Source organism: Hibiscus syriacus, unplaced genomic scaffold (genome assembly GCF_006381635.1).
Source record: "Hibiscus syriacus cultivar Baekdansim isolate YM2019G1 unplaced genomic scaffold, ASM638163v2 tig00111779_pilon, whole genome shotgun sequence".
Taxonomy (NCBI): domain Eukaryota; kingdom Viridiplantae; phylum Streptophyta; class Magnoliopsida; order Malvales; family Malvaceae; genus Hibiscus; species Hibiscus syriacus.
Window position 1 is genome coordinate 2,119,205 of NW_024063176.1, and position 14,095 is coordinate 2,133,299.

General features: G+C 30.8%; 2 protein-coding genes and 1 pseudogene across 2 annotated transcripts; all 3 read left to right on the plus strand.

The window, feature by feature from the left end:
* The first annotated feature begins 4,772 nt into the window (after nt 1-4,772).
* LOC120170285 lies at nt 4,773-5,314 on the plus strand. Its single transcript, XM_039178257.1, has 2 exons — nt 4,773-4,943; nt 5,051-5,314. The coding sequence occupies exons 1-2, from the start codon at nt 4,788-4,790 to the stop codon at nt 5,096-5,098; spliced, it is 204 nt and encodes a 67-aa protein (XP_039034188.1). The 5' UTR covers nt 4,773-4,787; the 3' UTR covers nt 5,099-5,314.
* Nucleotides 5,315-6,311: 997 nt separating this feature from the next.
* LOC120170273 (protein LURP-one-related 8-like) lies at nt 6,312-7,138 on the plus strand. Its single transcript, XM_039178249.1, has 2 exons — nt 6,312-6,607; nt 6,668-7,138. The coding sequence occupies exons 1-2, from the start codon at nt 6,362-6,364 to the stop codon at nt 7,028-7,030; spliced, it is 609 nt and encodes a 202-aa protein (XP_039034180.1). The 5' UTR covers nt 6,312-6,361; the 3' UTR covers nt 7,031-7,138.
* A 2,559-nt stretch (nt 7,139-9,697) lies between these two features.
* Nucleotides 9,698-14,095, plus strand: part of LOC120170410 — a 35,347-nt pseudogene continuing 30,949 nt past the window's right edge.

The window sequence follows — 14,095 nt, forward strand, 5'->3', positions numbered from 1 at the left end:
AAAGCCAAAAATTACAGTTTGTCCAGAGGGAACCGATTCCCCCCCAAGGGGGTACCGATTCCCCCTGAATGGTTTTGCTCCGAGAAATAACAGTGTGCTTGGAGGGAACCGATTCCCCCCAGGGGGTATCGATTCCCCCTACTGTTCAACGGTCGAATATTTGAATTTTACACTTTGGGAACCGATTCCCCATGAGGGGGTACCGATTCCCCCCACGCTCTAAGCAGAAATATTAATTATTTTCACACTTAAACGGCTCCAATAACTTCATTAATGATCCCCAACGTTCAGAAGTGATTCAAGGTGTATTTAAACAAGCTTAGAAGCCATTGATCAATAACAAGAAACATCAAGCAACTAGAATCAAGAGAGAGAATCAAAGAGAAAGCATCAAACCTCAAGTTTGAGCATTTCAAGCCTATTTTTCATTCAATATTCATTTTGCTTTCAAGAACACTTATTGAGCTCAATTATATTTATTCTTAAGTGTTCTTTCTTTGTTCTAGAATTGTGCAATCATCTTACCTTGTGAGGGTTTTCTTGTAAGTTTGCGAAATTTGTAATCTTCTCTTTGAGAAAGAGTGTTCTCAAGAATTGGGGTATAATTCTTGAGGGAGTTGTAAGGTTATCTCTTTGGCCTCAAAAGAAAGAACAAATTAGTGAATTTGTTGGAAAATCCTTAGTGTGGATAGCTAAGGTAGTGGACGTAGACTTTGGTTGATAAAGTCGAACTACTGTAAATCTCTGTGCAATTATTTTCAATTTTCTACAAAAGCTTCCACCAAAATTTTTATTGCCAAATCACCCCCCTCTTGGCCGATTTCATCGATCGATTAACTAAACAGGAAGGATTAGCACCCCCACAAGCGCCCAAAAATTGGTACCTAGTTGATTACCCTATATTTAAAATCATAAATTTTGAGTCCAATCTTTATTTAATTTAAAAATCATTAAGGATGCAAAGTTGAAAAAGGGTATTCGTTTATTAAGGCCGATAACATTCACTCCCGAGCATAAATGCGGGAGATCAACTATTGTGTCTAATAACCGAACATTGCCTCGTTTTTTAGAAAACATGATGCGATTTTGAAAAGGGTGTCGACTTTTTTAGAGAATTACCAGTAGTCACCCCATGAACACGATCGCAGAGGATATACTGTTAACTCCTTAATAAGTGAACATTGCCTTAAGTTTTAAAAACAATCCAATCAAGCAAAATTTTATTTAATCGTAATTATACTAAAAATAAATTAAGGCTTTTTCTAACTTAAGGTGGCAAATTATGAAAATTAAAGAACATAGGGGCTTAAATCTAAAGGCGTAGACTCTAATATTAATCCTATTTAATTTTAATCAATTATTGAATTGAATAACCGAGATGGTCCCTCGAGCGTTTACGCGAGGGCCGACTCGAATTATCCCCTAAATTAAATGACTAGTTTGAAATCTAAGCTAAAATGGAAGTTCTATTTAACCTATTTAATTATGTCAATATAGACATTAATCGAAGTTCGAGGACTAAAAGGGTTAAAGAACTAAAATATCGGGCTCTAAGAGACTAAAAGTTTAAGGACCTAATTGCATAAATTTTAAATTACTAAACTAAAAGACAATAAACTAATCATGCAATAGGGACTAAATTAAAATTAATATTAAGGTAAAGTTTAAGAATAAGTAATTATATTATCATATACTCTCAAGGTAAGATATTATTATAAACTAATAAAATGTGTTCGATATATTCATAAATAAAAACATGTAATGTGTACATAATATAATATAAGATGTATTTAATAAATGTAAAATACAATGTAAATATAGTAAAAACATATCATTGCATGATAATAAAATAATAGAAAGTTAAATATATACACAAATATACACGTAAACATATGAGAATAATTGTTAATTCCACACAATTAATACAAACATATTTGTACAATAAAACGTATATATTCATGCAATTAATGTTTACCTATTACAATGAAGTAAATGCAAATATAAATATGAAGAATAAATTTTAACGGACTAATATTAAAGGAAATAAATACAAATGCTAACATGATTCTAAAATGGATGGAAAGTAAGCTTATTTGGTAATTACATGTAAATAAAGGAAACTAAAATAAATGTACAACTTAAATATAAAAATAATAAAATCTGAATATAGGAATAAAATAGTAACTTTGACTAAATTAATAAAAAATATCATAATTATATTAAATAAGTAAACAAAAATATATATTAAAATTAAAAGGGTAAGAAATTAAAAGGATAGAACATCAAATACAAAAGAAAAGGAAAAAAGAAAAAGGAAAGTGTTGAAATTATGGACTAAAATATAGAACATGCGTAAAATATAGGGACCTAAGGAATGATTTACCCCAAAAAGTTATTGAAACACGAATCACCTTAAACAGAAAGGACTAAAAGGGAAATTTAACCTAAAACTAGTGATCAGAATGTAAAACATGCTAAAGGTATAGGGACCTTATCGTGATTTACCCAAAAATTAAAATAAACAAACACTTCCTTCTCCATCTCTATTATGCTCGACAGTTTCTAATCCCTAGCTCTCCCTCTCCCCTTCTTCACCACGTGGCGTCGTTTACCTCCCCAAAGGCTCCCAACGCCGGCCATCGCAAAACGGAGGCCACCCAAGCTTTTAACTCCGATCGAGCAAGGTAATAAAACACTCCTCCTTATCCCGTTCTATTTCCTACATATTTTGAAATTCCAACATATATACAGCATGCTAGAAGTTGAAAAATGAGATGAAAAATACCTCAAATCATTACCATTTATTTCTATTGATTCGAAAAAAAAACATGAAGGGATGAAGACCCAAGCTCTTAATGCCAAACGTTATGTTGTGGAAATATTTAGACGATTGAGATGGGTTGTCTTCAGAATTCATGCAAATCTTAGCATTGCAATAGCCGTCAATGTTCCAACCCTGAAGTAGATGTCATTAACACTTTTTTCAAAAAGCAATCTCATGACCGATCGCTTAGAATAATTCGGACATGGTCGAATTAGCAGCCACTTAAAATTGTTTTAGAATTCTCTTTAGATACAGATAAGTTATTTCACTTGTCCTTTGTGTATGATCCGAAATAAATTAACGGTCTAGTATGTTCAAAACTTGGCCTCTGTCGATTTTTGTATGTTCGGAGGGAAATTACAGGTTGAGAAACATGAATTATTGGGTTGCTTGCTTTTCATAATCAGGAGTTAAGTACAAATCAGATTAGGACTAAGTATTAATAATTTTATTAAAATATTAGCAAAGATAATGATGAATGACGGTGAAATATAAAATTATAGACAATATGATTTTTAGTGCTACATTTTCTTACTTATTTAAATTATATTTTTGTAATATAAATTCGATTCAAATTAACTTTGAGTTTTAATTTCATAAACTCACCTCGAAAATAATTTCAAATTCAAGTCGAGTTATAAAATACAACTCAAATAACTCAAAACTTTTAGTAATTAGTGGATTAATTTTAAAGTTTGAGTCGAGGCTCTCAGTTCTGTATTATATATGAGTATCACATATGAAAAAAACATGAATATTTATATTATATATGATTATTAAAAAGTCATTTAAATTAGAATCAAATATTATCATAATATTATAAATATTTACAATTAAATTTAAATAAAAATTCGAAAACTCGACTTGGAAAGATTTCAAATAAAATTTGAGTTATAAAATAGTACTCTTTGATTTGAATAACTTGAAAAAAATTTTACTTGACTCGACTCGGTTGAACGTTCACCCCTACACTTATAAATTTTAAGAAATAGTTCAGAAATATTTGACTTGACTCTCAACATCACTTTTTTCCCTAGCTGGTTGGTCTTTTCTGAGCCATGTCTAAGGCTTCAAACTTAGACCTCTACTGAAAGAAGAAAGTGGTTTCTTTATTCTACATTTGGTTTGAAAGGTCAGGGAGAATGTGGTAAGACCAAGCTTTATATTCTCAAATGAGATTCGGATCATGACTAGATTCTTTTAAATATAAATCTTTTATTTTTTTAAAAAAAAAATCAAATTGATTGATCGAACCAATGTAAATAATAATCCGCGGATTTGATTTACGGGGCAAACTTTTCTTTGATTTGTATTTTTTTTTTTATTAGTTTGGGTTTATTGGAGTCGATCTCTGCTCTTTATGGCTTGAGAAAGTATAGATTTCCAGCAACGGAATTGACTAATTTTTATTCAAAATTGTCTAGATTAACTTTTTGGAATTGGTTTGATTAGTAAGATTCAATTTCTAGGCTATATTGTGATGGTTAACTTTATTCCATTGCTAAAAATCAGCTTCTGATATTATGTTAAGATCATCAGCCACCCATGTTTTAATCTATCTTTTTTTTAATTAACAAATAAAAGGGTGCCTATGCTGTTCGGATTCTTTATTTTTCTGTAATTTGATCCAAGATTCAGGCACATTGATATGGGGATATGACCTTCATAGGTCCTCCAAATACATGAAAAAATTTGGAAAAATCTAACCATACCAGCCATATCTACATTAACATCCAAGGTCCAAGTAACATAGGGGGGGCTGCCATTAGATCTTGTGTCTTGTTGATGCAAGTGCAACTGATGTCTGCTTGTTTTTGTAAACATGAAGTTATGGGTAATGGGGATGTAGGTTAGCGGATTTCTGTGGTGTGTGAATTTTTGGTTGTTTTATTGGGCATTGGGAGCTTTAAAAATCATCTCTATTAGATTACCTATAACTGTATTATTTACCTTGTGACGCAGGATGTCAGAGCCACCATTCAGACCTAGGGAAAAGCTTATAGGGTATCAGAAATATTTCCAAAACATCCACAAACACACTTACCTGAAAGGACCTTACGATAAGATCACTTCTGTCGCAATTCCTGCTGCTCTGGCTGCAAGTTCCTTGTTCTTAATAGTAAGTTCGTTTCCAACTTAAACACGTCTAACAATTTTAGGCTCGAATTTGCCAAAGAATAGATTGATGAAACTATCGCTTATGTTTTGTGCTTGTTGTTTTTTCAGGGACAAGGGATCTATAACATGTCTCATGGGATTGGAAAGAAGGAATGAGGCTCTCCACTCATGCATGGAAGACGTTTTTTCCCGACTCTTGTGGTTTCTTTGTAGCATGACATTGCTTGTTCATTTGCTTTAATAATTTGAACACTTCTTTGCTGCCAATGGAAACTATAAAAGATACCATGTGGAATTATGTATGGTTTTGATTCTTTTGAAAGCTAAATGATAAGGAGTCGGAATTTAGCAATATGTTTGATGATTTCTATGTAGAATTTGGTTGTTTTGGGATTTTTTTTCCTATGAAAATCATTGCAAGACAGGTTCTATTGTTGAGCTTGACAATCATGTAAAATAGACAGTATCATATCCAGTGGACTATGAAAAGCATGACAACGGAAAGTAGAAATCCAAGTTAATTTAGCCACATTGTTAACACATGTAAAATCGTGAAAGATTTATCTGATTACCAAGCATCTCTAAATAATCGTGCAACCTCTAAATTAGTGTTAATGCCAGACGTAGAGTCATAACTACTCATAGAATGAAAGGCTAAATAGATATGCTATCAGATAATGAATTATAGATTAAGTGGGTCTTTTGTTGATTATGTTAAGATATTATAGCAGGTAAGAGGATATGAAACTGGAGAAAATTAAAATAAATTGGAGATGGTATAATATTTTTAGAAAGTAAGGAAGACTTCGAGAAATTCCAAAGATGTCATTATTTGATACACGAAAGACAGAGACATGGAGAAAGTTATGTGGATTCATATTCCTAGACGAAAAATCTTTTATATTTATAAGAGGGGGAAAAGAAGAAAAGCTTCCTAATGTGGTGGGAACCATGTCTATGTATGCAGGAAAACCGCTCCGAGCCCGTGTTTTATTTCTACTAAAACTCCATAGAGTATCAAAGAATCGGTCAATTGTCGTACACTAAAATATCCAACACAAAGGCCCTTATCATTCCACTGTGTCCCACCGTGAAATAGTTCTCAGCCACACAATTTAACCCAACAGTACTATAATATTCAACTACCCTCCAAGTAAAGTTTGGTCTTTAGCCATCCTCTTGTTTCCATCCATTGTTTTTCAACTATTTTCACCGTCCAATCGAATGCTTTGTTGACGTCTTTTTCATGATGTTAGACTACTCGTGTTAGACTTTTGTCAAAAGTCGAATCATCTCCCTCTTTCATATACTTATATATATCTTTGATCCTGTTGGGTTGAGCTGAGTTGCAGGTGGTTAACTTTCTGGTTGCAATCGTTTTTCTCGTTTTGGAGTGACGAAAGGCTGGAACCTTTCAGGATGAAAAAGGTTCACCCCAATGCTGGTTTTAACAGCGGCGAGCCGTCCAACTTGGAGGAGACGCCAAAGGAGGAGGCGGTTCTCACAGTCTGGAAAAAATCATTGCTGTTAAGCTGTGATGGGTTCACGGTGTTTGATGGTAAAGGCGATTTAGTATTCAGGGTTGATAATTACATGCAAAGCAACAAAAGATCAATCCTTTTAATGGATGCCAATGGCAAACCTCTCCTCACCATCCGCCGCAAGGTATATTATATCTTTTCTTATATCTCCATTTTCGTTTAAATTTATCTAAGTCCTTATCAGAAAATGAGCCTGGGACTGGGGGACAACTGGCTGGTTTACGAGGGAGAAGAAACCACGGCGGGCCCTCGATTTTCGGTGAAGAAATCGGTCAACATACTGAACAACGCGTGCTTGGCTTACGTTATCGGCGGCGACGGTAACGATCGGAGTAAGAAAGTCGTGTACGAGATTGAAGGGTCTTATTCCCAACGGCGGTGCACCGTGTTGGATGACAACCGCAGGTTGGTGGCGGAGATAAGGCGGAAAGAGGGTGATGGAGGGGTTGCCTTCGGAACCGACGTTTTTCGTCTCGTTGTTAAGCCTGATAGTATAAGGACGGACTTCGCTATGGCTTTTGTTATTCTTCTTGATCAAATGTTCTAAGCTTACATTATTTCTCTTCTGCAAATTAAACACTACATGCATATGTATGTATGCATGCATGTATGTAATCATTTCATCAGTTTCTGAATTGAAGTTATATTTAGTTTCTATATGGATCTTTTCACCCGATTGTTTACTGAAATGATAAGAAACGAGATTGACAATCAATGTAGGTTAGGTTTAATTATGATTTTAGTTCTTCAACTATCTTAAAATTTGATATTTAATTCTACTTTAGTTTTTCATAACTTGCTCCCTTAAGTAGTTTTAAATTAAAATAATTGTTTTATTGTTACTCAATCACACAAAAATAGTTATTCTGAAATTTTAATAAATTATGTTTGATTAGATCTGTTTCTATCTTTTTTTTTTGTTCGAATTTTCTTGATTAGATTTTAATCTTTCATTGTATGATCATTTTGTAATCTTAGGTTCTATTGTTACTCTTATTTCAAAATTGACGATCAAATAAACTCTTGAGACATGATTATAACTTTGACTCTTATCAAAATATCGACGAATACTCAATTAACTGAACTAATTTATATTAATCTGTATTAAATTTAAATAAATAAATAAATAAAATCAGCTAGAAGGACTAAAATCGACCACTGATTTATGGTTATTTTATGATATGTATTGGAAAAGGGATCTTGATTTTGCTTAGATATAGAAAAATTTGAAGAAAGAAAAGAAACAAATGATGATTGCATTTATATTGTCTGTAGTGTAGTTATAATAATGTATATATATTATGGTTTGAGTTGATGAAAATCATCATTCTTTATACAAATGCAAGTTGGATTTGGAAATTATGGACTTTTTGTACCCAACTATGCGTAAAAGATTCCAATTGCACTGTTCTTAGTCTTCCTAAAATGGTATTATTATAAATTTATAATTTAATATAATGGTAAAATTACACTCTTACCTTAATATGAATAATTTAATTTTAATTCATCTTAATATTCTTTAAGTCTCTCGTCCTTTAAAAGTTACGAAATGGTCACCCGACTATTCATATGTTTCAAACTCATCCTTTTTTGATAAAAAAAAATGACCGTCGTCTAAGATGGACGCTAACATGATGACTGAGATATGATAGTCGTTTGAGATATGAAATCATATTTTAACAAATCTCAGTTAGTAGGGTAACGTCCAGCACAGACTGCCGTTAATTTTTTAATGGAAAATGACGAGTTTGAAACGTATGAATAGGTATGTGACCATTTTGTAACTTTTAATAGTCGAGACTCAATCAAGGAACGTCCTATAATCGAGAGATCATTCATGTACTTTACCCTAAAATATATGACTAGACAATCTAGTCTGTCTAGTCATCTTCTCTTATCAAATAGAATATATGACAATAAATAAACCTTAAGGCAATCTATTCATGGTTCCCCCACTAATTTATTGACAATACATGACATTAGAGATGCAGATTATATAAGAAGACGTTATTTTAAGAGTTAACGAGTAATCTATATAAGTTTTTCCCTAATTTATCTCTATCATCTGAAAGAAAAAATCTAAACACAATTTCTATTTTCGATCACTGTCATTTTCCAACGACTTTCCGCCCAAATCAGAAGGATGGACAATCATCAAACACCACCTAATATCTCTCAACTAATAATAAGTTTACATATCAATCAAATGCTTAACATAATTTTAAAGGAAATTCAGTTCATCACTTTTAAAACATCTACCAAATTATTATTTTAGACCTACTAATAACATTATAAAAATAATTAAATTATGATAAATTAATATTGAGGGATCAAATCTGTAATTTTAATATAAAAAAGTGACTAAAATCATAAGTAGACGGGTGGAATTGGTTTTACGGTTTAAGATAGGAAAGCAAGGTTAGGATGTGTATGTATATGCATTCAAGGGCAAAATAATTTTCTATTATGGTTGTTGTTTTATGATTTATATTGAAATTGAACCCCACGCCTCTTTATTAATTGATTTGGGGTTAGGTATATGAAAAAATTAAGAAACTAAACGATGATTTGTTTAAGAAACATTCTTTATACAAACGCATTTTGGATTGGGAAATTATGGAATTTTCTCTTGAATATGCTCACCAATAACATCCAAAATTATTATTTCTATATTTTATCATAAGATTCCAATCCAATTGCGTTCATCTCTTGTATTTTTCTAATACAATAAATATTGTCTCACCATATATATTTGATTTAATTAATTAATTAGCTCAGATCGAATTTAGTAGAGGTTCACTAGGGAGACGATACTTTCAATCCAAAATTTTCGTTCATAACGTTAATAATAAAACCTCTAATCTTTATTTAAGCGATCTAACATATCATTATGCTAGACCAACTGATAATTAATCGTAGGATAATTATTTTATACATTGTTAGCACAATAAAATTGCACAAGTGAACGTAAAATGTTGTCACGCGTTCTTATTATATATTTTTAATTGAAAATAAAATAAAAAAATACAGGTTTAACATCTCAAATCCACAAATAGGCTTCTCTAACAAAAAAAACAAGTGAGTCCATAATTTTTTTTATTTAATAAATTCATATATGATCTATTGATTGATTAATCAAAATAAGTATTACATAGGTCAGGGACAGAGCTATGATTCTAATTCAAGGGGCGCAATGTATAACTAACAATATAAAATGAGAAGGGTAAAATCAAAATAAACCAAAATTTGAAGGTTTAAATAAGTATTTATCTCTATATATTTTTTTAATGATAAAAAATTAAGGGGTAGTGCCCCCAACCTTATACATAGCTTCGTCCCTAACATAGGTTTATTATTAGGGTGACTATTCAAACTCAGTTTATTTCATTCACGACGTCATAATTGAAGCTCCTTTAATCTTGCTTAAAATATCTAGTGTCCCATTCCATTGAACTAATTAGTTGTTGATAATGAGTCCGTATTTTTATTATGGATCAAATAAAACTTTTCTTTTTTGAAAAATTATGATTAAATAAGTCCTCAAAAATTAGAAAAAGCTAATGAAAATTCAATTTTTTATGTGTAAAAAAAAGTTCATTTTATGGCGTTTATTTATATAGGTCATTTAGTCCATAATTTAAATAAAAGATTCACTTGAATTTTGAATACAATTAGACGGATCCCTCTATATATGTTAATTGAGTTTAATGATTACCTTGTTAATTTGCATCAGCCTGGAGTTTATGGACCTGAACAAAAACTGATGTTGGATACTATAGAGTTTTTTTTTTCAATTCAGTAGGTTTTACTTGTACCAATAAAATTTAAATTTTAAATGTCATTTAAGGAATTTCGTGTCTTGTCTCACTATATCGACCAATAATTAGGAACATTGCGTCTTACAGCATTGTCCTCGTTAGCCTAGTGCGACCGAAGAGTCTTTGGCATTCCTTCAATCGATCTCATCAGCCAAAACATTTCATCTAGCAAGAATCCAGTTCAAGCAAGGGAAGAGTGACAACGGCGTGCTTCAAATCCCACATCTCACCGTCGACAATTTCACGACCCCGGTCCTCCTCAATCGTGTCACATTCGAGCAATGTTACAACCACATAATGACATACGCAATGACCTTCATGGGATGCTTAGTCAACATGCCGGGGGATGCCGAGTTCCTCTGTGATCACAAAATCACCGAAAAGTCGAAAACTATTTCGGCTCCGACGAAGAAATCATCTATTTCTTAACAATCTATGCAATGATGTGTGTAGACACTCATTTTTTTTTCAGAGTTAAAAAATATTATTAAATTATTATTATTATTATTATTATTATTATTAAGTGTGTTTATATTTTTATGCAGGTCAAATGTGGCCCAATTATAAGCAACCCAACAGACCCAGATTAATAACAGTACCAAGCCTCTCCACCGACGAGTCACTAAGGCTAGTCACATCTAAGCAAGTTGAAACATCATCATCACCGTGTCGGCCACTGAACAACAAAAACAAACAAACAATATCAGCAAAGTCAAAAGCATATCACCTAAATCATACCTAACCTGTCAATATCCTACCAAAAATGAAGAAAATGCAGATGCATCCATTAAGATTAGGTGGAGATATCAATCATAAAATAAGCAGAGGATTAGAGGAAAAAGGGAGGAGAAAAAAAAAATCTCAAACACAAGAGCGTGGGCTCTCGGTTTTCAACAAAAAAAAAAAAAAGAAACGAAAACAAAAAAAAATAGAGAGAAAAAAATCGAAAAAGTTTGTAATCATCTGAAAATTATCAATATGCAGAGAAGAAAATTTTCAAATTCAAGAACTATATTTTTCCTAAAGGTTATCATCTCCCTTGCATTTAATTTCATTCAAAATATAGTAGAAGAAACGAAAAAGAAACTTCTTTTACCTTCGGTTTTGGTGAGCGCCGTCAGTCAGAGGAGATCAGAGAGGCTCTTCTTGGTCGGTTTAAAGCTAAGAATAGATGAAAAGATGAGGCTTTTGGTGTGTTAGGTTTAGTTTTGGGGTTCGGTCGAAAAAAAAAGTAAAAAAAATTTGAAATTTTTTTAGGTTTTTGGCCTTAGGTTTCGATTTAGAAGGAAAATATGGTCATTTAGGGGGACAGAGCTGGAGTGAAGAAGGACCACCATATACGGTGGTCAGTCCTCTCATGGCTCTCGTGAAGCCTCCTGATTAAGAAAAAAGAGAGAAGGATAGCAGGAAGAGAGAAAAACAAAAGTGAAAACCCATTTTGGGTTCTGGCTACCAAACGTAATGGCTAATATTAGCCTAAATATCAAGTTTTGGGTTACACTTAAGATACCTTACTTTAAGCATGAATTTGTATTACTGTCACCATCCTTTATTATTTTGGTTTATTGCATTATTACTCTCTGACTATACTAATAATTATTCTAACCCATAGACATAAACCCATTTTGGGTTGGCTACCAAACGTAAATGGCTAATATTAGCCTAAATATCAAGTTTTGGGTTAATTACACTTAAGATACCTTACTTTAAGCATGAATTTGTATTACTGTCACCATCCTTTATTTATTTTGGTTTATTTGCATTATTAACTCTCTGACTATACTAATAATTATTCTAACCCATAGACATATTTGGCTTTTAACCCTAACATTTTACCTTCTTACATTTCCATTCTTTTGTTTCCTTAATTAAGTACTTTAATTTTTTATTTACATTCTTAGTGCCCGATCCCTATGTTCGTTTATTTCATTTTTAGCACTGTAATTTTATTAATTTCAATTTAGTCATTGATTTTAGGTGTTATGTATTTTTGTTGATTTTCAAAATTTGGTCCTGATATTTGTAAATGTTTCATTTTAATCATTGTTTTGCAGTTGGTTAAATTACTGTTTGATCCTTTATATTTATGTTCATTTTATTTTAGTCTTATATATTATTTATGGGTTATCTATACTTTTGGTGTTATTATGACATTTACGATTTAGTCCTGAATAAATATTTTATTAGTATTTTAATTTATTGTTTGTAAATGTATATTTTGAATTTTTTTTGTAATGATTCGGTAATTTTATTCTCACAAACAAATGAAAATACATAAAGGATCAAGATGCATAATAGCTAGGTTGCACCAACGTACTTAAGTACCTTCCAGTTATTTCCTTAGAAAGTAGAAACTCTTTGGGAATGAAAATTTCCAGTTCCCAAGATTTTTAACCTTACGTAAATATATATATATTCCCAAGATTTCTCATTAAATCAAGCAGCTAATAATTTTTGGTCCCTAAATCCAATATTTTTATGTTTCTAATTTTGTATCTTTATTTACATTTTATTTCAGTCCCTATAATTTAGTTATAGTATTTATTCATATTTATATTTTGGACTTCTAATTGCATATTATTCGATTGTCATCCTTAATATTTATTATTGTGTAAAATTGTGTATTTTATGTTTTAAGTCACAGGTTCTGCATTCATTCTAGTCTCATCTTTAATATCTATTGGGTTTGAGTTAATTTCATTTGGGGCCTTTTGTATTTTACAATATCTTATTTTAGTCCTTAAATCGAATTTACTCATATTATATTTTGAGTTTTGAATTATTTTGTGTTTATGCTTTGGTTTTGGTCTCATACTATTGTTAGTATTTTACTCATATATTATGGTTTAATATATGTTTTATGTTTTTTATTCCTATTTTATTTCATTTAGACCTATGTTCGTAATTTAATCATCATTAATGTTTCGATTTCTAAACTTGTTTAACTTTTGTTTTAATCCTTTAATTATGTTTGGAAAATAAATGTTTTGTTTGTTTAGTTCATTTCAATGTTATTATTCCGATTCAAATGTTTTATTAATACATAATGTTTATTTATTTCTTAATTATATATTATTAAAAAACCTATTATTATGTTATTCGATATTTATGTATATTTATGAGTTAGTCTTTTAAATGTTTGTTATTTTATTTTAGTCTTATTTTATTTTTTTTAATATTTTGATTTTGGTTATAATATTTATAATTGATTATTTTAGTCTTTACTGGACGTTTGACTTAATTACTATTTAATCCTTTTATTTTTGAATTCATCCTATTTTAATCACTGATTTCATGTTTTTTCCTTAATTTTCAAAAATTGGCTATGCAATTTGTAAATATGTTATTTTAGCCACTAGTTAGTATTTATGTTTAATTATAATTCATGTTTCTTGTTTTTTTAGTATTTATTTATTCTGTTAATAATAATGAAACTTGACCAAACATATATGGGATTATAGTTTCTAGCTGTAATAGCACCAACATAATATATTTTAATGTGTAATGCTTTAGGTAAATAAATATTTTAAGAACAAATCAAATGCACACCATAATTATTCCAACTTTTTTCGTTAGTAACAAAACATGAATGGGAGGAAGGCTATACTTTCACGTGAAGTACAAAGCACACAATATATAAACTGATTAAATAAAGGGTCCTGTTTTATTTATTAAGTCCTTTAATTTATTTTTTTCTTTTTTAATTCTTTAAGTTCTATTTTTGTTATTTTGGATCTTTAAACTCTTGTAAATAATATTTTAGTCATTTGAGTTTTTGTTTATTTTATCTAGGT